The 24,811-nt window shown below is 34.0% G+C and overlaps 1 protein-coding gene and 1 long non-coding RNA gene across 2 annotated transcripts; both read left to right on the top strand.

The window, feature by feature from the left end:
- The first annotated feature begins 103 nt into the window (after positions 1-103).
- LOC136806730 (procollagen galactosyltransferase 1-like) lies at positions 104-14,752 on the top strand. The gene is made up of 13 exons (XM_067063320.1): positions 104-538; positions 4,929-5,157; positions 6,164-6,228; positions 6,677-6,755; positions 7,743-7,947; positions 8,694-8,813; positions 9,936-10,012; positions 10,586-10,692; positions 11,019-11,093; positions 11,445-11,502; positions 12,601-12,734; positions 13,066-13,269; positions 13,785-14,752. The coding sequence occupies exons 1-13, from the start codon at positions 342-344 to the stop codon at positions 14,095-14,097; spliced, it is 1,863 nt and encodes a 620-aa protein (XP_066919421.1). The 5' UTR covers positions 104-341; the 3' UTR covers positions 14,098-14,752.
- Positions 14,753-15,203: 451 nt separating this feature from the next.
- On the top strand, positions 15,204-16,319 carry LOC136806753 (uncharacterized). Its single transcript, XR_010846599.1, has 2 exons — positions 15,204-15,363; positions 15,797-16,319. It is a non-coding gene; the product is annotated as an uncharacterized lncRNA (long non-coding RNA).
- Positions 16,320-24,811: the final 8,492 nt, after the last annotated feature.

Below are 24,811 nucleotides of genomic sequence, written 5' to 3'. Positions count from 1 at the left end.
CAAAAAAGCGATCAAAAAAACACTTTCGATTCTGATTTGTTTATACTTGCCTCGACTGCTCAAACACGAAAAAAGATAAAAGCTATGTTCCGATTGGGTAATCAAGACATAACAAAACTGACAACGTGTAGAATCATTCGAATTGACTAAAAAAAAAGTGAGAGTCTCTCTCAAAGACAATTGATACAATTTTAATTCAATTTTTAAGCCTTTTTAACGGAAGTCAACAAGATATCATCAAGCTGTACATATCATATTAAAAACAATTTTACAAGTTGCCATTCAGTTGTGAAAAGAAATGAAAGTATAAAGTGTTTTTTATTTTAGTACTGCAGATTTTCATGATGGCAGGTTCTAAACTTTTTATTGTTGGGCTTTTGTTGGCTAAATGTTTATGTCAAGAATACAACCGAGAAGCCTTCTTGAAGCCACCATCTGTTTTCCTATCAATTATATCAAGGAATGAAGAACACACACTACCAACATACTTAGGTTATATCGAAAAATTAGACTATCCAAAGGATAGGATATCAATTTTGTAAGTATAATTTTTTTGCTTGATTGTCTATGCTATTCTTTATTGCGAAGAAGAAATGATTCCCATTTCTGCACTAAGATACTTTTGCCACTTTTCTAGTGGTTAGGATATCAATCAGAATTAGAATAGTGGTTTGGGTAAACATAACAGTCTTTTGAATAGCTAAATACTCCAGCATAAATCTTTTTTTCCTAAAAACATCATATAATTGATTTGTTTTTTTACAACACAGCTGTTATATACCGTGAGATCAGGTAACTTGCATCAGTGGAGGCTAACATGCATAGCCCTCAAACGAATGACCTGGCTGGTCCTTAAAGTATACAAAGTTCAATCAAAACAAAAATGGTAGAGTAGAGCTGCGACAAGGAGCTGCGTCTGGCTGCGTAGTTAATTTGTTTTGAAATTTTGCTGCTTTGATTGGTGAATTTGAGGGCTTTGAATGTTAGCCTCCACAGATGGAAGTTACCCGACTTCACGGTACCTGGGACAATAATTCATACCTGTTTGTACTAGCTGAGGGGAAGTAATCTATGCTGGAGTAATACGGTCAACTGCTCTAACTTGGGATGATTGGTCGAAACATGGGGCTGGTTGATATTGTCTGGCCTGTATTTTCACTGTTAAATCTCTTTGACAACAAATTTGTTTTGATAACTCAACCAAGTTTATCAATCATACTTCTCATATTTTGATTTAAAAGCCTACTCGGTGCAAAAGAGAAATCGTGTACTTTTTAATACGCCGTTCATTAAATCAAATCAAATGACTTTGGAGGTTTGGTGAAATGGTAGCCAAATTGCCGCCCCATGTTTTGTCAGAGTTTTGTCTCAAGTTAGAGCAGTTAACAGTAATACAATATATACACCCTATCCCATTCACAACTATTTCATCCATCCAATTTTCAATAAATACAATTTTATCAATTTCTCCAATGAAGTTACACAAGGTGTTACACACCATAAGTTGGTCTAATGTCAGCATCCCTAATCTAATTCTGACACCCTTCTTTATAGCTTGGAACAATAGGAAGGTAAGAATCGTTGGTGGCTATTTAGCGGCTGGACAGGAAAAAATATTTTCAATCAGTGATTCTAACCTACCTTTTAATCCTAGGGTGTCATCATAATTAGATAAGGGATGACGTTATTAGGCTAACTTACAGTAGTCACTTTTGTGTTATGCCTATTGTATTTGCAATTTCTTTTATCTGCAAAATTGTTACATTAAAGGAAGAAATTTTTGCAGGAATTTAATTTGGCGGATGGTAGAAAAAGTTTTTTCAGAGTGAATTTAATTTGGCAGTTAACTTGGAAAACAAAATTTGGCAGGAATTTCATTTGGCGGATGACAGAAAAATTAAATTTGGCGGTAACTTAATTTGGCAGATTTTGATCAAATTCCCAAAATTAAGTTCCCTCAAAATTCATAGAACGCACCCCCTGAGTTTAGGGGGGGCTAAATCGTTTTTGATTGATTAGGGGCTGTATTTAAAAAAAAATACTGGCGACTAGCTTGCTAGGGGTGGGCTGAGTGTTGTGTAATAGAACTGGGAGCAAAGCTTATAGGTTAAAGATATTTTAAATTATGTTAAAAATCTATGCTGTGGGGAAGGTTTTATCCCTCTTGAAAAAAATTTTTATCTGCGGGGCAGTAAGTTTATTGAGAATTTACATGCAAAATTTCTTTGATATTTTGCTTTGTGAGGGTGGGGGCTATGTTTCTAGAATTTAGACGGGGGCTATAATTTCCTTAGCCCCCCCCTGAAAAATGCTGGGGGCTGGACCCCTCTGCACACTATGAAATTTCCTCCTTTAATATATTTTGAAATCTACACCTTTCCTGTAATTTAAACTCAGGAATCGCCTTCACAATTGTGTTTGAAACTAGCCCATATTTTGTTCCCTATTCTTGCACTGACCCTAGTCAGGAGACCCGTTCTGTGTTTTTATAATCTGATATATATATAGGTATGACCTGTGAGGTAGATTTCTCTTCTGCCTCAAAAAATTTACTGTGGGAAATTCAAATTTAGCGCTAATATTAATATCAAATTTCCAGAATTTGTGTTTTTTTCTAAGAAAGTATGACCAGTGAAAGTTTAACAAATTTGATTAGTTTGTCAACTGTCATTAGAATCTGGGAAATTCAATCTCATAGCCCAAACCACCTATTCATTTTGTCATCAGTATATAAAAGAAGAAATCATAGCATGAATTTCAAAGCTACCTTGACCCTGAATTGAAATTTATCTATTTTTTTTTAAAGGTTGAATTATGGTGAGTAAGCCAATGATATTTATTATGAAGAGTAAAGCCCTGATGGGCATATTAGAGGGTGGTGCTCTTTTCAGATTTTTATTTTTGGTTGTTGGTTTAGAGGGTGTCCTATAGTAATGGTGGAATAATAAAAAAGTGCAAGAAAAAGGCCTGCATTATTTTCCCATTATATCACTATTTTCGACCACAAATATTTAGAAAATATGAGGTGTGCAAAAATAAAGGTTCAAATGTAAAATGCTCTTGAATGGGGTTAATTAAAAGTTGTAAACACAGTATATTGTAATTGCCTCTCATCATTTATTCCCTTTTCCTAACCATTGTTTGTGTCTCTGTATCTGTCTTTATGACTCTTTATATCAAAGGGTAAAAAAGTTATTTGATTTGGGGAGTGGTTTATTCTACAGACAAAATCAAGCAGGTGTTTCATTTGGCATATTACGATTGAAAAATTATTTATTTTGAATCTAACATTTTGTTTATTCAAAGTGGCTTTACTTTATATAAATTGAAAACTTGGAAAGTTCTCATCTATCAAATTGGAGGTTTCAAAAAATGTTTTCATATGAAAAAAAGTGTCACACAGCCTCCTTAAAATGTGAAGCAGGAAACTGATGTCATTTTGATAATACTCTAAATACTTAAATGAACAAACATCACACTATATAAGTAAATATTGCACAGGAAATAGACCTAAAAAGATGATGATGTTAAGCCTCTAATATTTAGTTTTGTGGGGATCTTTTTAAACGTTTAAAAGTTTGTCAATTTTTAATAAGTCTATCAAAAGACTTCTAACATGAATAACTGATAAAGGCATTTTATTTTCTTCAGCAAATATATTGTTTCAATCGTATTGTCATTTTTGTTTATTTGACATATAAATAAAATATTTCTTTTTTTTTTGAAGAGGTCCTTAATCATCGCTGGATTATGTTTTTCAATGAGGGAATGTTTTGTTTGCCCCACTTAACAAACACGGAGTAGGTTATTGGAGCTTCTGAATTGAGAAACTATTAAATCCATTCTAAGCCCTGCCAAATTTAGTTCTGAATTCCATTCGCAGAGAAAATGACCTTCTTTATAAAGATTCCACATTCTTAGAGCACCATCCCTGTGATGGGATAAGTCTTTTAACAATGATAAAAAGACGTTAGACAATGTGTAAAAAAGTCTTAAGATTTTACAAGGGCCATTATTACTACACCTTATAAAACTATGTTATACTGTCAAGTATTATTTGAATTTCTGGTTCAGAAACCCACAAATCCTTGGTGATATAAGGGAGACATTTCTCTGAAATTTCGGTATAATTCTCGCTTCGATTTACAATATAGTCTGATCATAGTCTAAACAAATTTATAAAGCCATAATAATTGAAGCCATATTTTGAAAATCAGAAAGATTTTCACTGATGATTGAAAATCAGAAACCAAAATGTTGTTTTTTGTATTATTATTATTGAATGAAGTCTTGGAGAAAACATCCATCAAAGTCTCGTACTTTTTATATCACATCCACAGTTAGAATTATTATTAAACATCTACCAATAATAATACTCGATAATAATAATTTCCAGTTTTCCCTTCTAAGAAATGTATAGATGATTTTTTATAAGAACAAACTATATAAGAACATACGGCTTCGATGTCCAAGATTTTAAAAAACATGTTATGTTAAGAACATTTTAAGAACATGTTTTGAACATTTTTAGGCTTAAAACTCAAAAAATTAAGAATGTCCTAAGGCTTCAAAAACTTTTGATGTTTTTATAAAAAATTCAACCAACGTGTATAAATGATTTTTTATCCTTTAGGGGAGACCAAATTAATTTATTACTCTAACGGACCTGACCGACCCTGTTATCTAAAATCGAAAAGATTAATAATCTGAAAGTTTTTTTGCAGATAGTGTAAATCCTAGAACTGAGATGAATTTAGAATATCACAATGAAAACGGCACGAGAGTCGCTGATAGATAAAGAAGTACCAATCGACCGACCGACCCGTATTTTTCTGAAGGTCTTCCTGTAGAACGATAAATTAAATTGGTCTCGATTTATATAAAAAAAGAAAGTGAAAGTGAAAGAAAACATTTTTCAAATTTTGTAGAATTCAAACGGATCATAATGAAGACGACACTGCGCATGTTTTGAAAACTTGGAAGGAAAATGTTGAGAAAGGATATCACAACATCATCTTGAGACATGAAGCACAACCAAAAAACTATAGTAATGCAAAAGGACCCAATCAATGGACATCAGAACGATATCATAATTTATTGAAATTGAAACAAAATGCTTTGGATGAAGCAAGAAAACAATGGGCAGATTATATTTTCGTGAGTGGTTTGACTGTTTTTCTAATAATAGTTTGTACAGCAGCATTGTATTTGCAGAGTCTTCCATCTCAGACCGATATCCGTCTTTATGAAGTAAATAAAGAGGGATTTCCGTCTCAAAATTCTGCATAATTCTCCGAAATTTCAAGATATGTCCTAAAATTGCTGTGTAAAATCCGTTTTCCATCTCAGACGAAAAACCTTGGTTTGACCATTGTATTTGTCACAGTCTGGTATCTTCTAACTATTTACGTCTTATACCAGCTTATACTACGTGTATCTGTGATTCTGACTATACTGAAGACAGATTTTTTGTATTCTGATACAGAGGAGTCTTAACAACTCAAATGTCTTCTTGGCCCGGGGGGGGGGGCAGTTGGTTTACCAACGACGGTATGTGTGGAGAAAAAATTGGCTTTTAGAATCGCACCCTTACAGTGCAGCAAAAAATCGGTGAAATTCACACCCTTGCAGTGACTTTTTTCAAATTTTCAACTCTTTTAGAGCAAAAAAAATCAAGAGTTTCGGACAAAAATTTGAAATTTTTTCCTAGATATGCTGAAATTTCAACCCGTACAGTGCATTTCTGCTATTTAAAAAAATATACCCTTAACCGCCGCACATACCCGTCGGTCAATTTGCCTGACTACCCCCCCCCCCCGGGCTCCTTGGTAACGTGAAATTCCTCCTAATAAATCTTTATAAGTAAGTCTGCGGCCGCAGTCGGAGGCGACCCGAAGGCTCCTCTTTCGATAGCTATCAACACGGATGTCTTCTCAACTCGAAGAACCATTTCATTTCCTCCCCTTTCTGTTCTAGTTATAGAGTCTCTACTGTCTGTATATCTATAACCAATATCATGAATCTTTTACTTGAATAAACCCTCTTGATTGAATACAAGTCCGTCAATCATGGCCATATAGCAGTAACTCCAAATAAATAAAGCCCTTGAATTATATGTGACATTTCTATTTCATTATTACTATAGTTTCTTTTCATTCTTTAGTTTGTTGATGGTGACAACTTTATTACAGAATCAAGGACGCTGAAAATACTAATCAATGAGAAGAAGTAAGTATTTATTCATACTGAGTATTGCGACGAATTGGGCCTCGATAAATTGCGATATTATAGTTAAAGTGATAAACAGATGGTTTGAGCCCGCATAAACCTTCGTTGGTCCCGAGTAAAATTCCTAAGTATCTTCGTCTAACTTTTTTCCCAAATCGAAATATCACAATTTGAAATTTCTGAAAATGAGTTCTTACACGGTTCTTACGTTGAAATTCTATTGTTTCTTTTCACAAAAAGTCATAAACTTGTATTTAATATAATTCGACTTTTGAAAATAGTTTTAAGCAAACATATTTTGAGGTCCAGGAAAAAAATCACATGACTCCAAGATTTGTTTATTTGGCTGTTTTAAAGTATCTTATAGTAGATACGATGAGGAAGAAATGCTCAATAATCTTAAGCTAAACATTTTAATTCAACTATTTTTTTCTTCATTATATTATAGAGCGATTATAGCTCCTATGCTCCGATTGTTTCAAGGCAAATCAGCATATTCCAATTTCTGGGGCGGTGTCGATGAACGGGTAAGAATTCATTTCAGTCAGATTCTTTACTCAAAATGTTGGGAGTGCTTCGATAGAATTTTATTTTTATTCAATATGAATAGTTCTTGCCCGTTACTTTTAGCTTGTAGTACATGCTTTTTTTTTATAAGAATGGTGTATTTTCATTCCATCATGGATATTCTTAACTTTTTGGTGAAAATCATCCAAAAATATTCTTACGGTATTCTTAGGTTAAGATCGAAATTGGCAATCTACAGGTTAAAATGCATTAAAAATGGCATTTTTAGGTTCAGTTGCTAAATTCCATGATGGTGATATTCTTACCATATTCTTATTTTTTTGGCCATTTTCATCATGGACATTCTTATAAAGTGTATTCTTATAAAAAAAAAGCGTGTATCATATTTATCACGTACCATAGACCTGCCTAGGGCTCCCTACCCACAGGAAAAATTGGCTTCAATAATAGACTCGTGAAAAAGCTCCTCGAAGTTTCATCCACGTTTGGAAGACTTTCTGTATTTTGTAGTATTGCACAAGTATTGCTACTGTACGTTTTGATTGAAAAATCTCTAACGAAAAAATGTTTCAATGTTGGAAACATATGACAGAAAAAACAAGGCTGATATACTATTTTTTCTAAATCTGTTACAAGGTTACAGGCGTAGTGGTATAGTGGTTATCATCCTTGACTCCCGCTTGGGAGGCCCGAGTTCGATACCCACCGTGTCTCTACGATTCACTTGGCAAGTGAGTATACCTTACCCGGGTTAATCCATGCCATGTGAGCTGAATGGGGAAGGACACGTGCCTTAGTACTCATAAGGTTCGACCTCGTGTAAGCATCGCTCTCCCAGTGTCGTTCGAGTGTCATGGTATACGCCATAGCTTGGCAGTTCGCGTCTTTCGAGTCGCAGTGTCTGTCAGCGCCATGATTCATACTCCTTCGGGAGTAGGACCCATCCCAAATGCATTCGTTCATATCTATTTATCTATCTATTACAGGGTTACTACAAACGTGTTGACAGCTATTTTGAGATTTTGCGATGGGAGAAATTAGGGACTTTCACTGTGCCCATGGTCCATTCAACCTACTTGATCGAGTTAAGGAACAATAAGACAGATAATTTACAATTTTATCCTGTTGTATCCAGTTATGAGAATGAAGTCGACGACATCCTGGTGTTTGCTCATACTGCAAGGAACCTTGGTGAGTGACAGTCTGTTCCTCTAAAGAATCCTGCATTGTAACATGCATGCGTAATTCGTCGTTCTTTTAAACCACATGCAGTTAGTTTCCGTGATAAACAAAGAGGTATGAATTTGTAGGAGTGTTACAATTACTTTCGGTCGGGGTTGTGAACGGCGTTTTGTGAAATGTCGTTTTTTTAATTTGTCGTTCTTTTTGTCTATCTTTAGTAATATAGGATTCTTTAGATAAAACTCCTCGTGAGTTTGAAATCGAATGGAGAATCGTAGAAGATACATTTTTTAATGAATCATTTAAGTCCCTTATAAGATTTCCTTTCTTTTCGGAAAAGGCTTGCAATTTCATTTGAGGAAGAAGTCATTTTTTCTAGATCTCTTATCTGCCATTAAAACTCAATTAGAGGATAGTTAGGGTTTTTTTGTTTTTCTGTTTTCTTTGCTTTTTTCTCGTCCAAGCATTTTATCGCAGAAAACTTCTTTTGTTAATTCTGCTTTGTCAGCATATAATAGCGCACCTGTTTTGTTTACAGTTGACGCTCTCTAATTCGATGTTCTACTATTCGATAGGCTCCCTTATTCGATGAAATTTAAAGTCCTCGTCAACAAGAAACTCTCATAAACGACGCTCCCTTATTCGATAAGCTCCCTTATTCGATAAAAATCCAATCCCCCTTGAAGATAGAATTAGAGAGCATCAACTGTATTGTCAAAACAATGTTTTTAACGGTTTCCATCTTGTTTCCATAGGTTTAGATATGAACATTTGTAATCGCATCACTTTCGGTTACATGTTGAACACGTGCACAGAATCGATGTCATTGGAGGATAAAAGAGTCATGTATGTCGACACTATTGTTGACTATATGGGTAAGTGGAAACGGTATTCGTCGGATTATTTTTAGTTAATAAATCATCTCCCCATCGCAGGCAAAATTCCAGGATTTGGAGCTGCTACCGTTTTTAATCAAAAGATTGATTTTCAGAATGTGCCTTAGGCTCGAAAATAGGGGTCTTGTAAATAGCCCAACTGGCCCAATTAAGCGCTACAATATCAAATATTTGAAGACATTTTTCACTCATTTACCTTTTTCCATAGCTAATTTAATTTTTCATAAAGATTGAGTTCCAAAACTCAATTAAAGATTCAGTTTCTGCTACCGTTATCCGGTAGCATTTCTGCTACCGTTATCCGGTAGCACAAACCCCCTGAAAATCTGCCTGCATCGTTGAGACATGATAGCTTCCGCTCTTACAATGGGCTCTTCCAGAAACTTTTTGTACATGGGGGGTGTAGGATATATTGGATATTTTGTCCGGGGATAGTGTAAAATCTGAAAGATTTGCCTTGTTTTAGGGTAAAAACTTGCTCTGATTAGGGGTGATTTTGAATGTCCGAGGATCAACTGATGCTTGTCCGAAGGGTGAGATCCGCTGTCGGGAGTCAAAATCCACAATGTCCGGCGGTAAATTTCCAAAAAATGTTATATCGTCCACATAATTCAATTTTTTTCTGGAATCACTTGCAATCTCTTAATAAGATACCACTCTTCAGAGAAGATCTATTTTCAGGTCATACTCAACACCGAATAAGTGTGTTTTTTTACATTGAGGAAACTTGTTTTGGCGAAACTAATCTTGAAAATCTTTAATATTGGCAAGCACTTATTTTAGCGAATGGTGAAACTTTTAAATTTTTGTGAGAACTAATTTTGGCGAAGGACAAGCTAAATATGTCCTATTTTGCCTTATTTTGAGCACTTTTTTTTTAATCTTAGGGGCTGTTATGGCAAAATAAAAAAATATAATTATATCGAACTTTATTTGGCAAGTGAGTAAAATATTTAATTTTGGCAAGAAATAATTTCAGCGAATTTTGTCATAGCCCGCCAAATTCACCAAACATATATATCGCCAAAACAAGTTCCCTTGATGTACCTTTGAAAGGTGATGTTTTTCATAAATTTCAAATTAACTTATTATATTTTCTAGCCTACAGCAATCCCTTGATCAGAAGTCCAAACGCTCCTTATAAGTTCCCTGAACCTACTTATGCTGGTTTCGACGAGGTACACAGTTTCTCAAATTCGACGTTCTGCTATTCATTCGTTCAGCTTTCTTTTCCATCCAATTGAAAGTAACCGTCAAATTCCCTAGATTGCTAGGCAATTATTATAAAACCTTCAGCCCATTATTTTTCGCACGTCTTATACTCTTGCGCCTTCAATTTTCACGCACTTTGTATTTTTTTTTGGATATTTTTTTAAGTGTTTTTAACGAAGTTGTTGGTAAATAGGGTCTTGCTACCTTTTACCCTGCATTTAGCTAGATCTAATATCCCAGAATCATACTTACCTTAAATGGACTCTTTTCCCTAAATAGAGATCTCTAAACATTTATAACGGCTACTAATTCGCGCATCATTTAACTTTCGCGCAGCCAAAATTAGGCCTTTTTTCGCTCGCCTCCGCGCAACGCACGTATTCTGCGTAAAAATAAAGAATGCGCGAAAATTAATGGGACTGAGGCAAAGATGTATCTCTTTCATTTTACTCCTTCTTGCGAAAAGAATTCTCACTGACACAGGAGGGACATGGGTATCTTTATCATCACAAGTAACCATCCATCATTCTGTGTTTTAGATTTTCATGATTAATTTGAAGCGACGCACAGACCGTTATGAGCGAATGGCTTTAACTCTCAAAGAACTAGGGTATAAATGGAAACACTTTGAAGCCGTCGATGGAAAGTATGTTATCAATGATTTATTGCTGTTTTATAAGAACAAAAGACCCTAATTTAAATTATTAGCCTCTGATGTCAGAGATGGCTCAGAAAAATACTGATATCAACACCTTTTTAAATAAGACTTAATTAGTATTTTATAAAGCGTGAAATAAGGACATAAGAACAGTCACCTTTTCCCCAAAATCAACAATCAAACCTTATAGAAATAGCGAAATATGGGATTTGAAGATTTAAATTTACTCCCAGCCCCTTCTTATAATTATGGATTATCATGAGATTTCTGTTCTGTTTAAAAATGTGACGTTCAAACCTCTGAATCTTCTACAGAAAATTCAGTCAAGATAAAGTCGACAGTCTGGGTATCGTTGCTATGAATGATTTCAAAGATCCTTATCTTGAAAGGTATACACGAAAAGAATCATATTTCTTTAATTCGTTCAATTTCCGAAAAGTTCCTGATCATCCGCGCATGGCACGTATTCACTCAAAAAGGTCATCGTTCCGTAAAAGAACCTGTCCAATTTGGCAGGCCGCATTGATGATTCTCATCCAGACCCAGTCGCTTTAGTTTTCTGGTAAAAGGCAACAGATAATATATATGAGATTCTGATTTGGCTTGCCTCATTATTTGAAGGAGTTGTCTATTTGACCTTCAGCTCTTTAGTTTTCGTGTTTTTTCCCCACTTTTATGGGTAATATATATATAATATTCGCTCAGAGCCAACTACCTTTTTTCTCGTTGTTCTTTTTTAGGCCGTTGACATTTGGAGAAATCGGATGTTTTATGAGTCATTACTACATCTGGCAAGAGGTTTGATATTTCATTCGCCCGAATTTATAAACTTAGATAAGTTTTTCTTATACATGGGTCGAATTGAATAAGTATTGAGTCTACACATAGTTGAAATACATAAACTTTCCTGGTCTCGAAGTACTTTGGATTAATTTTTTTGACCTTGAAGTTGGACCCTCAAACTTTGCCCATTTTTAATGTCGAAACTCTTCAAAAGAAAACTGTAAAGGTCGGCCACTGCCCAAAAGACCTTTGTTAAAGTTCCAAACATAGAAATAGGTGAAACGTAGATATCGACTCCATTAGAGAATCGGCAAGTACAAAACGCCTACTACCTACTACTTATACTTACTACCTACTACTTACTACCTACTGTAAAATAGCTCAAAACGGCTCGAAATTACCTTTAAAATATTCAGCATGTTAAAATTAGCAAAATCTGAAACTTATCACACAAATTCTACAATAATTACAAAACACATTGAAATCATCAAAGGAATAGAATAACAAAACAAAGGATAGTTACAGAACATTGAAGCGATAAAAGACAATTAACTATGAACGATAAATGAATTAATTAGATCAAAGTATTCTCTTTATATTTACAAATAAACTGAAGCACAGCGGTCAGTAATAAAAACGTATAATTCCTTATTTCCGTAAAAGAGTGGAAAATCATGCGATCATGCGATCGTACCACGAGATTTCAAGAATTTTTTTTCTTTTTCTGGTAAAGAATAACTAAGCCACAAACCCTATCCATTCATCAAATTTTTTCCTAAAAAGATTCTCAAAACATTAATCCGTGAAATTTTACGATTTTATAATGCTGTGAAAATTTCTACACTTGAAGGTTTTGAGCTTGAATAAAAATTTCAAACTTAAAGGCTTGGGGACACGAGCAGTTTTCTTCGCGTTGGTGCAATGCAACATGCTCTATCCCACCAACCTGAAACGCTTTCTCCTGTCTCCACCCCATTTTTCTTTCTACCAATAAAAGTGAAATCTCACTTTTTCCTTGGGACAATGGAGCAAAAAACTTCTCGTGTCCCCAAGCCTTAAGTCTTTTGTAAGCGGAGAGTAACTCTAATGATATTCTGCATTTCCTTTCTGTAGATGGTCGAAAGAAATTTAGAAACGGTTTTAGTCTTAGAAGATGATGTTCGTTTCGAGTTTGACTTCAATCGTGAATTGAAAGATGTAATGAAACAAGCAGACCAAATCTCATCTGTTGTTAACTGGGATCTCATGTGAGTGATTTATACTTAAAAGTCTGTGTCAAAAAGATGTGCAGTATTTTTATATTTTGCCATAAATTTTCAAGTAGTTGCTGTATCATGAAAAATTTGGGGTATTGTTGGAAAGATATCTAAATGCGCTTATATTTTCTACTGATAAGTTTTTGAAAATTCTTCCAAAAAAGTCGAGAAAAACGAATAAAGAAGATTTGACGCATATTATGCAATCATAATCGAATCCTTTGAAATCCAGGGAGGTTTGTATTTTTTTTTTTCATTTAGACTTTGCATTGAAATAAAAACCTTGATCTTGACAAACTTTCGAATTTTTTCAACTTTTTAGATATCTTGGACGTAAACACATGTCACGCGCTAAAGAGCATCTAGTGAAAGGAGCGAGCAAGATTGTATGGGCACGTTATTCATACTGGACATTAGGATATGTATTGAGATTGTCTGGTGCAAAGAAGTTGCTTGCTGGTGACCCACTCCCAAAGATGGTTCCTGTTGATGAATATATTCCCATCATGTTTGATGATCATCCCGAGTAAGTATCAAGATATTTGTTCTTTATATGGGTTACACGTTTCACTAACGAACAAATAAGTCGACACACTGACAAAAACAGTCCTTTTCCCCGCTAGACACTAAATTGATATCGCCAGTGGTACGATTAAGATTAAGATTACTTACTCTCCCAGGATTTTCCATGTTTTTGAAAGAACCCTACTGGACGGTAAATATGATGATCTCTTCTGCAGAAAATCCTTTTCCAGAATAGCCCAACTGAGATCATCTTTTTTATGCTTGACTTACGTTTTATTGACCAAATTACACCCCTTGGTCAGAGAGAGGCTGGGGTGTCATATTCCCTGGTCAGTGTCTATGATAGAAAAAATTTTCACGTGTCGATCGTCTTGTCTGTAAATTTCTTAATATATTCGAAAAATGTTTTTGAGCTTGAAAGGACTTGGTCAATATGCTAGAAATATCCTATTTCTTCGTTTTTAGTTAAAAGTAAGGTATTTCTACGGCATAGATTCTTTTTTATCTCTTTTCCAGTGAATGGTTACTGAAGCGTTTTCCGAACCGTAATTTGGTCGGCTTATCGGCCGACCCTCTACTCATGTACCCGACACATTACGTCGGCGACGAAGGCTATATTTCCGACACCGAAGACACGTTATCGTTTGAAGGGGAATCTGTCGAACATTTCCGAAAGAAGAAAGAAGAAGAAAAAAAGAAAAATTCCCAAAAGAAGAAAAATGGGGAAAAATCACCCAAAACACAATCCGATGAAATTAAACCAAAAATTGACCCAAACGATAAAACAGTTGTGGCAGATGCTAATAAAGCCTCGCATGGTGAACTGTGATATTTTACGCATGCGCGCTCCCGTGATGACACGATTTTAGCGTGGCTGTAATTGGCCTCGTGGCATGCCTCGTTACTACACTTTCATCACGTGATATACCAACGCGGGATTGTGTGACGTCACAAATAAAAAACGATTTCCCAAAAATAATTATTTAAGGAATTACAAAAGGGTATTTCCACTTTCATTTTTTATCCAGTAATTTTGTGAAAGCAAAAAAAAGTTCAAATTATATTTATTTTTTAGAGATTTAATTTTTAGGTTTGCTTTTTAGTCAGACTCTTTCTATTGTTCAGATCTTTTTAATCAAAGTTTTATTAGAGTTAGATTTTTATTTTTCTAAATATTTTTTATAGATTTTTATAGATTTTGTATGTAGTTTTCTTTTCCTTCTTTAACTTTTTTGTTTTTCAATTTTATCTTCTAGTTATAGCGTAAACTCACTGATATATCTTGTCAGCTTTGCTTGAGGATATTTTTGGTTTTTTAACAAATTTTGTTTTAATTTTTTTTTTGAAATTCCATTAAAAATATTAAATATTTGTATTATTCGCTAAAATTTTAATTTTGATTTTTTTGTCGTTAAAACACGCATACATACTTCTTTTTGTAAAATACAAACTTTTATACAGTTTTATACAACTAGAAAATTTAATATTTTTTGCGTTTTTTTGTATCAGCATTGCTAACGCCCTTTGTACTCTAGGGGCTGAGTTAGGTCCCGTATGCGCATCGGCGTATAGTCATTTTTTCTTTTGATCATGAAAGTATAGTCCTTGAAGAGTCAGAAAACGTGTGTGGCGTTATTTGGATCAGGCTCAAATTTCCATAATGGCGGATTTTAGATTTTCAACCCTTTTTAGCCCTCTTGCTTGAAAAAAATTTTTCTTTGACTTTAAACATAGACATATTATATACCAATCGATCACAAATTTTATGCTGATTGAGAAAAAGGTCAGAATCATGGTCTGAAAATTTCGTTATCTGGAGATATATACTGCTTTTTCTAAAAGAAGAAAATTTCACGGTAGAGCGCGATGGTTTCAGTTTTCTAGAAACCTCATTTATTAATACATTTTTCTGATGGTGGATTGTTCTTATAAAAACAAGACGACTAGAAGTCGAAAATTTCGCTTTAAATAAGACGAAGAAGAAAAGAACATTGAAATCCTTGGAGAACAATGGGCTCACAATTAAAACTTGACGAGGAATGCGGAAAATTAATAAGATAAACCTATTTTGAGTGAGTTTAGAACGAAAGGCAAGGTAAAATTTTACATCATTTCTGGTCGAAAATATCCAATATTTTGAACTTGAAAAGACAAGATTCGAGATTCCAAGCAATTCGTAGAAAAGTTTTCTTTCATTCTGGCCGAAAATGTGCTTTCGTTTTTTAATGAACAGGGGAAATACAGGTTGGTACAGGGGCAAAAACTTGAGTTTGGATTTCATGAATCTAAAAATTATATTTCCAAGTATTCGTAATTCCAAAAGTTCGATAGTACATAGCTCATAGAAAATAGCTAGCAATTTACAAATTTACAAGTATTGTGCAAATTTGGCTTTTTTTCACATCCGGTGGATTTCCGGCTTCCAAAATAATAAAAATTAGTTTTCAGTGTTTCGTTTACATAAATGTCACATTTCGAGTAATCAAACCATACAAAGTGTACATACCAAAACGTTTTTTTTCCAACAGGAACAAATCACCAGACATTTCGAAAATTGAGGTCAAGTCAGGATACGTACGTCGAAGAAGTCACAGTGGAATCATGGAAATCGCGATAAGAATTGTTATTTTTGTATTATCAATGGTCGGTTGGTGGCTGAGCGCGACAGTTGATTTGCTATAGAAATGCTGAAAATCATAAAATTTTATGTTTCCAATGAGCAAATACAGCATATTGTGGAAATCGGATGAAACGATGATATGGTACAATGACTTTAAGCGCATATTTTGCAGTATCGATGTTGGCGATTGTATCGAATGTTGGTGATTGTAATGAAAATTTTCGAAACCATTCGACTCTTTGTTAATAAAGACTGAAAATGACGACGATTTAGGATATTTTGAGATTCAATGAATTCAAGCTGCATTAGGATAAGCGATTACATCAATTCCAAAATAGAAATATATATCCACTTATACCACTATTCAACGTTTCAATAATTATCCTTATAATATCAACCAAAATGCATACATATATAGATGAATCAATTCACTTGCAATGTACTTCCATATTTTTTCATTCCATATTTTTCCATATCGTCTATTTTTTAACTCTGTGACAGTCTTTTTGATTTTTGAGTAGGCAAATGAATAACAAAAAGAGTACAAGAAAATAATAAAACAATTAACAAAAGCCTATTAAAAAATGGTAGAAATATTACTTTGTTCTGAATAAAATAATTTCAAAAAATCTAATAATTATGAAAAAAAAACAGAAGAAAAATGATAAATATAAAAAATAGGAATAAATAATATAAAAAATAGGAATAAATAATACAATAAATAAAAATGATACATTAAATGCCATACCCATAGGTATGTAAGTTTCCTGACGAGATAGTAATCAAAAATGAATTAATGAAAGGCATCTTTAAACTAATTGTCCTTTGTCTATAGATTTTTTCTACCATAGACCATCCATAAAAGACACTCACACATATTTGACCCATTTCTCAGACCCTCCCCAACTTCATCTGCAAATGTCAAACTCAACAGAGCCCTCCTTTTGGTTAATGCAGAAATGTCTTTTAAGAATAGTCTTTAAACGTCAGAAAACTTACATAAGAATGGACGGGGTGGTGGGATGACCTTAATTGCATATTTCCAACAGAGTTAAGCTTCAATCCTTAATTACAAAGTTAATTTTATCCAGAATCAAACATGTACTGATATCATATTAACAGATTTTCGATAACATCATTGCTTTAAAGAGTATTCCTGGTTTACTCAGTCTATCACAAAAAATTTCCTTTGATCAATTCAAACTGTTCATAAAGAAGCACCTATGACAACATAAGCAAATGTATCTTTTGACCACTCAAAACTAATCATCAGAAAGTTGAGATCATCCACCACCCCAGTTTCCAACCCCCCCCCCCCCCCTCGTCCCGCCGGGAATCGCCTCTGACGGGTATTCTAAGCTAGCAAAGTCAGCGATAATTTGATTCCATCATGATCGGATAAGTTCACACATTTACGAATAACTTCAATACCATACTCGTGCACCAATTCCTTATGTGTCCAAATTTGATCAAGCATTTTCCCATCGATATGTGTTGGAAAGTTCGGAACTAAATCATAATCTTGGAGAATGTCAGCCAACAATTGATCATGCTCCATTTCAAAGCCGTCCATGTTGAAGTCTCCTAAAATGATATCAATTGTGTATCTTTCAATAAATTGAGCAAGATTGTAACAGAACACATCACGTTGAATTCTTGAACTTTTATAGAGAACCAAAACACAAAATCCCTTTTCAGTAAATTCAGCTTTTCTAAATTTTACAAGAGAAAAGCATGATGAATGATCATACTCATCAATGTCAATAAAAGAAGGAGAATGACAGACAGTAACACTGTTGAATTTATGCTGGTCAATATTATGACTAAGAATATAATAAGGAAGTTTTTCATGAATACTTTGTTTGTCTTCCTCAGAATGCTCATAACTCATCTGTGTCTCTGTCAGACATAACAAATCATTTTCATACAAAAATCTGTCCTTTTGAATATCAACTGCATGTCGTTTTAAAGATCTTACATTCAATAGGCAAACATTTAAATTAGAACTGCACCTCATAATATCTGCAACTCTTTCAACTTTGTTCTGACGCAATCGTGTGTATTCTTCACTAACTTTATCACTACAGACAAAAGCACTACGTCGATATTGACCAGTAAAGTACAAACCATTTAAATTTTTCACTCTGCTCATTGCAACATACATTTGACCAGCATTGAACTTTCTTTGCCTTGCAAGGTCAAAACTAACGACTACTGAATCCAAAGTCAATCCTTGAACTTTGTGCACTGTACAAGCATAAGCTAGCTTAAGAGGAAATTGTGTCCGAGAAATGATAGGTGAAGTGTATGGGTTTTTTTTGTCAAAGGGAAAATTTACCTCACTCTTTTCAATGGGAACAGTTTCAGTGGCCTTAGCATATTGGTCTTTACTTTGAGCTTTTATTCCAGCCGTCTTATCGTCTAGTTTAACATAAATTAGCTCTACTTTATTGTTTCTGAATTTTACCTCAGTGACGGTTCCAAGTTGACCATTGATCAACCTATCCTCTATATCAATATTACTAATTAGCATTACTCTTGCACATATTTTCAAATCAAATAGAACTGATAAGCCACCTGTATCGTTAAGTGGCAGGTTTTTAACCTTGGTGATTTGAGATTCAGTAAAATCCCTTGGATAAACGTCCATAGCTTCTACATTTATTGTTTCCGAGGGCAGAGTATCTAATCTTTGAATATTGTGAAGATGGACTGAAGCATTTTCTGCAAACAAATGCAATGATTCTATTGGATAATCAGGGTGTTCTCGTGTTATCAGTCTAGATTTAATCATACTTTCATCATTACTATTCAATTCACCTACTCTTACATTGTTCAAGAGTCGCTACCTTAATTCAATAAGTCAATCAAAGAAGTCATCATTTTGATCCTTGATTCTGAAACCATTTTGATGGTAAAGCGAAGTAAATGTTTTCTGAAAGCCATAGCTATAACTTGTTTTTCAATCTAATTCAGGTGCAACTAGTTCTTGAAGTGGACTTAGGTTTTTTGAATAAACATTTTTGAAAACAGGGTTAATTTCTGAATTCAAACCTGCACATATGACACTCCAATAATTAGGTCCCTCAATTAAACTTTTTAGTTGAAATTTGCAATTCAATTGGACTTAGGAAAACTTTGACTTAAAAAAGTTGGGAATTGTAAAAAGATGAACTTAGGCCTCTTTTGAAAAACATCACTTTTATCAAACCTTCAGATAAAGGAACTTTTTAACTTTAAAAACTACTTGTTATGTACAAAAAGAGAGCAATGAGCCATATGAGAAGATCTCAAATTTCATAAAAAGGACCTGCAAATGGTGCGAAGAGATCAATGAGTTCCTTTTGACGCATAATCTCATCTAATTCAGCAGTTTGAATAGGTGCCATAATTTGAATGCACCAATAATAGGTCCCTCAGTTGAAAATACTGGACTTTGAAAAATTGGAGGTAATTGAAAGAGGTCTCCACAAACAATGATACTTTTCCCTGCAAATGGTGTGTTGTCATTTACACCAAAAATTTCACATAATCTTGTATGGATGTTCAAAAGCTGTTGCGACGAAATCATAGATATTTCATCAATTATTATCAACTTTACGTGATGTAATTTATTTCTAATGGCAGTCCTTTGTTTGTCAGCCATATTTCTGAATTTTCCAACTGGAATACTCAATCCTGTGTGTACTGTGGTGCCAGATATATTGATAGCTGCTATACCAGTTGGGGCCAATTTAATAATACGTGGCTTTTCTAGCTCATCACTTTTATATGCTAGGACTTTTGACAAACAATTGTAAATACATTTAATTAAGTGAGATTTTCCTACGCCCGCACCACCTGTTAAAAATATTCTCAATGGTTCTAGTAGTACAGGATTATTGGACTTGGAATTTTGCACATACATTTTTCCCCAATTTAGTACTATATCAAAAATATCTCTTTGCTTAGAATTTAAAGATCTTATATGGGTATTGATTTGGTCATCAGTTTGCAAGCTATGAACTGTTTGAGTAAATGGTGCAAAATTTTGTTCAATATCATGACTTTCATCATCATTTTCACTGTCTGATGAGTTGCTCATTAGGTCTTGTACTTCATCATTTTCTTGTTGAGCAAAGGCATCTTGATTATGCATAAGGTCATTGCGATAGTTTTGAAGTACTAAATCAACAAGATGACCATCAGGTTCAAAAATTTGCTTGTTCTCGTTAACAACTGCATTGACTTCATCTAAATTGAGCTTCAACACATACGAGCCATCAAGTTTCAAATCATTCTCTTCTGATCTAAATGGGTAAAACAACATTAGAATATGGTGGGAAAATTTTTCTGGATGTTTGTTTTTGTTAGGAGTGTAGTACCTCAAAACTTTTGGAACTTTACGAAGCTTAAGTTTTTCCTTACTGTTGAGTAATTTGGCTGATTTTGGAAGTGTTTGGGGTTCTTGATGATTCACTGCACTTGTTGAATCATCTAGTACAGTAGGCTGCCAATCATTTTCATCATTTGTATTTTTTTTTGTGTCTAATGTATAGTTTGCACAGAATGTGGCATAACACATAGTATTGAATTGCCCTGTGTTTGGGCGGTCAATATATCTGTTTAACATATTTCGTTTGAAAAGATCATCAGAATCCTCAGGCAATTCCTCAATTTCTTCTTTTGACTTGAAAATTCTGTACCTTTGATCAGGTAAGTTAGTGTTAACGAATGAAATAGCAGGAAAGCATTTTCTAAGCCACAGTTCAGGCATTGTTAAGTAAACTGCTTCCTGGATTGAGCATTCTCTATTAGAGTTGTAAACTTTGGCAATTTTAGACATTTTCTCAAACTGACTGTCATTTGAATCTTTGGCCTGTTTTAATGCTTCTTGCATTGCAGTTGAACACTTATCTTCACTTTTTGAAAAATAGGCACACATGTATGTAACTGCCTTGTATGCATTAAACACTGGTTGGATATCGATATTGGCCTCCCATGCTAGGAGGCCTTCTGCAAAATAATTGTTGACAAAACAAGAATATGGGTCACGTTTTAGAAACAAATGCTGATCTTTGTCTGGTGAGATTGATAAGTAATATTCATACGTTTCATAATTTAACCCTTAAAAAGAATTCAAAAATTGTATCAATAGATCATTCAATTAATCAATATAGATATCTCAATAGATCTCAATCAGGATCCAAATCAATCATCCAGGATTTTCCAGGATATTCTTATCAGTATCAATAGATCCAATTGGCTTATCAGGATCCAAAATGTTTCTCTTTTTAGGATGCAAATTTGTATCTATAAATTCTTGAACAGTTTGTATCACATTATTTCTAGCAACTAAAATATCATGTTTTTCAGTTTCAGGTAACCCTTCGGGAAGCGGTTCAGACAAAATAGTACGCTTGCAAAAAAGTTTTCCAAATTGAAATCGGCATTCATTTTTGCGATATTTACTACACGTTCTTGAATGGGAGTGTATTTGATATTTAGTGACTAAATTCCATAACTCAGGACTTTCTTCTCTATCAGGAACATTAGCAGAAATAACACTATCTATGTGTTCAATATACTTTTCTTTTCCGTCTTCAAGTTTTGGGACATCTTTTGCCCAAAGCAAACAATGATCATGTGGACTACCCCTGAAAGTAAATTCTACTCTGAGAGCATAGTATGTAATTTTTCCAAGTTGGCCATCCATTATTATCTCTTTGAAAAACAACTCTTTTCTATATTGATATTGACGCACAAGCACAATAGGATTGCTATTAAGTAGGGCACATCTAGATTGGTAATCAAGAAGTTCATGATCAGTATCAGCATCCCCGCTTAATTGTCTGATAATGGTAACAAATTCCTCCCACCGTAAATCTGCACAAGAGAGAGTCATAAAGTATGTTGGGACACCAAGTTGTTTAACCATTGCAAGAACATCAGATAACATATGTTGCCAGTATGCAGGGGTTCCTTTTATAGTACTCATAAACTTGTATGCATTATCAGATGCTACGCAATTTTGAATTGTATCATTAAAATTATTTGCTAATAGTCCCGCGGTCAAGTTGGAATTTGAAATTCTCATTGCGATATTGATTTTACTTCTAAGATTAAGCTGTAGTAATGTTTTGTGAGCAAAAAAAATGTAATCTGAATCCGAAGCAAACTTTTGAGTGTAATTTAAAAGACGCTGATTAAAGTACTTTGTTGGCGACAATTTTATATCTCGCTCTACGTTATATCCAAATTTCCCAGTAGGAAAAAGATGAGGATGGGCTAACTCTTCACAAAATTCATCTTGAGTTAATGAATTGGGGGTTTGACCTTCACCCGGAGCTAAAATTGCATTTTCATCATCTAAAATAATGTTTGGCACTTCTGATACAATGACTGTTTCACATGTTGGTGTCCGATACGCACTGAGTGGATCATCAGAATCAAATTCATTCTCTAATTGCTCTTCAAAAGGCTTGATTAAGGTAACTGTTGTATCATCAACAAATCTTATATCATTGGAAGAAGCGTTTGATATGGAATCATTATTTGATAAAACCCTTTCAACATATTCATCATTATTCATTTGGTCAATTATTGACATATCAATATTTATATCATGATACAAAGGATTATTATTCACTAAAAAGTCCAAAGTTTCAAAAACTTTTTGTCGTCTTACTTGCTGCGAAATAACAGGGTTTTTGTAGCATATTTTTCTTTTTAATTCAACATTTATTACACCACTACTATCACTTCCTCTAGGAAGTACTTTACATACACCTGGTGTTTCAATAGGAACATTGCATATTGCACCTTGCAATTTGGGGAATTCACCTTTACGCATGATCATGACTTTAGAAAATAAAATTCTTTGAGCTACTAAAATTCTTTCCAGTTTTCGTATATCATTTAGATTATCTGGGAGATCAAAAATTTGAAGCTTGTTAGTAACAGACTGGCATGGGATTTCTCCCTTCATTAATTTTCTATGACAGGTTGTGCATACGTAGAAATTACCATCAAACGAGGTTACAGGATTAAAATTTTCTATTTCTTCAAAGTTGATCAATGAGAACTTTTGTTCATCAAAACCAAACACAGATTTTTTAAACATACAGCGGTTACACATTACACAGATGTAGGAAGGGCCCTCTTGTTTTTTCTGTTTAAAGTTTTCAACTCTTTTCCCTGGTTTGTTTTTTTTGTCTTTGTAAGCCTTGCGTCTCTTTTCTTTTTCCTGTTCATGTTTTTCTGACCCTTTATTTTGTTGATATGATAAACGTTTCTTTTCTGTTCTTTCTTTATGTTTTTCAGACCCTTTCATTTGTTGCCATGAAAGACGTTTTTTTTCTTTTTCTTGTTCATGTTTTTCAGAACCTTTATTTTGTTTGCGGAATTGTCTCTTAACTTTATTTTTCTTTTCATGCTTTTCAGTACCTTTTATTTGTTCATATGATCTTTTGTGTGAAGCATTTTTTTTGACGGCGTGATACTTCCCTCAAAATAACATTTTTAGTATTTTCTACTTCTTGAAAGGCAGTTTTCAGATATATAATGTTAAATAAATTTGCGTTGTATTCAGATCTTATGTGCTGCTTGATTTCATTTACATGGTGAAATTCCAAAAGTACTGACTTGCCAACATCTCCAGGAACTTGACGTCCTGTTGAGTCTCTACTGTGTGAATCAAAAAGAAAATATTTTTTGTTGTAGTGCATCACACCTAAACAATTACCAGAAATTACTAAAACTGCACCAGAGTGCTGCATAAGGATTTCTTCACTGATAAAATTTACTGAAATATTATCTCCGGTCACAAAGTAACCTTCAAAAATATTGAAATCTAGTGTACAAGTACTATTTCCTATTTCAATTGTTTTTGAAAACTCTTCAATATAAGGGGACTGCCCAGTGATGCCAAGTTTTTTGAAATTCAGATCACCTTGATGTAAAACGTAATCCAAATCATGAGTCTTCCACAATGATAATTTTCTAAGTTGCGCATAACAAATAGCAAAAAAACAATTTGACGAACATTGTATGCCTGCAGTCTCACCAAACCTTTCCAAATTTCCCTGATGAAAAGACCCTTGCACACTTTTAATTTCTACAGTGTTTGGACCTGGATTGAGTTCTATATCTCCTGATAATAAAAGTGTGTAATTAACTTTAAGAAAAGTAAGATTTGGATCTCCTAAATTATGCGTCACATTGGGATATCTAACAAATATACCATTTTTTTTGAAAGATGCAAAAAATCCAGTGGTGTTTCATAAAACGTTATCTCGTATGATTTTGGAATTGCAAAAAAAAAGGATTGTTAAAAGTGCTACAAAGCGAACTGGTCTCAATAGTTTAGAAAAAGCATCATTGGAAAGTTCTGAACCAATAACAATAGATTTAGAAATACCTTTAACATTTCTCTGAGCTGTAAAAGCAAAACATCCTATACGTGAACGATATGACTCAATGGATATCATTTTTACACTTTAAAAATTAGCACTACAAAATTATTATGAACTTATATACAGCAATTAGATATTTGTAAGAGCTGACAGCGCAGCTTTGGTTTGTAAGAGCTGACAGCGCAGCTTTGAGTTGACTTGTAAGAGCTGACAGCGCAGCTTTGGTTTGTAATCGAGCTGACAATGCAGCTTTGGTTTGTAAGAGCTGACAATGCAGCTTGTACGGTCGCAGGCACAGGATGACAACCTGCCCTGGCCACGGGGTGCCTCAATCAGATTCAGTGGCCCGTAGTGCATAAATCTGAAGGGCGAAAAAAAAGCTGCCTCAATCAGATTCAGATAAATCTGAAGGGCAAAAATAAAAAAAAACAACTTCTAAAACAGAACCAGTCCAATAATTAAACTGGATGGATCTGAGAAGCAAAATATAGCTAAAACACAGAAAATAACCTCACAGCTATGAATGCTAT

Source organism: Clytia hemisphaerica, unplaced genomic scaffold (genome assembly GCF_902728285.1).
Source record: "Clytia hemisphaerica strain Z4C2 unplaced genomic scaffold, Clytia hemisphaerica genome assembly, whole genome shotgun sequence".
Lineage (NCBI taxonomy): Eukaryota > Metazoa > Cnidaria > Hydrozoa > Leptothecata > Clytiidae > Clytia > Clytia hemisphaerica.
This window is presented reverse-complemented; position numbering and strand designations above follow the sequence as displayed.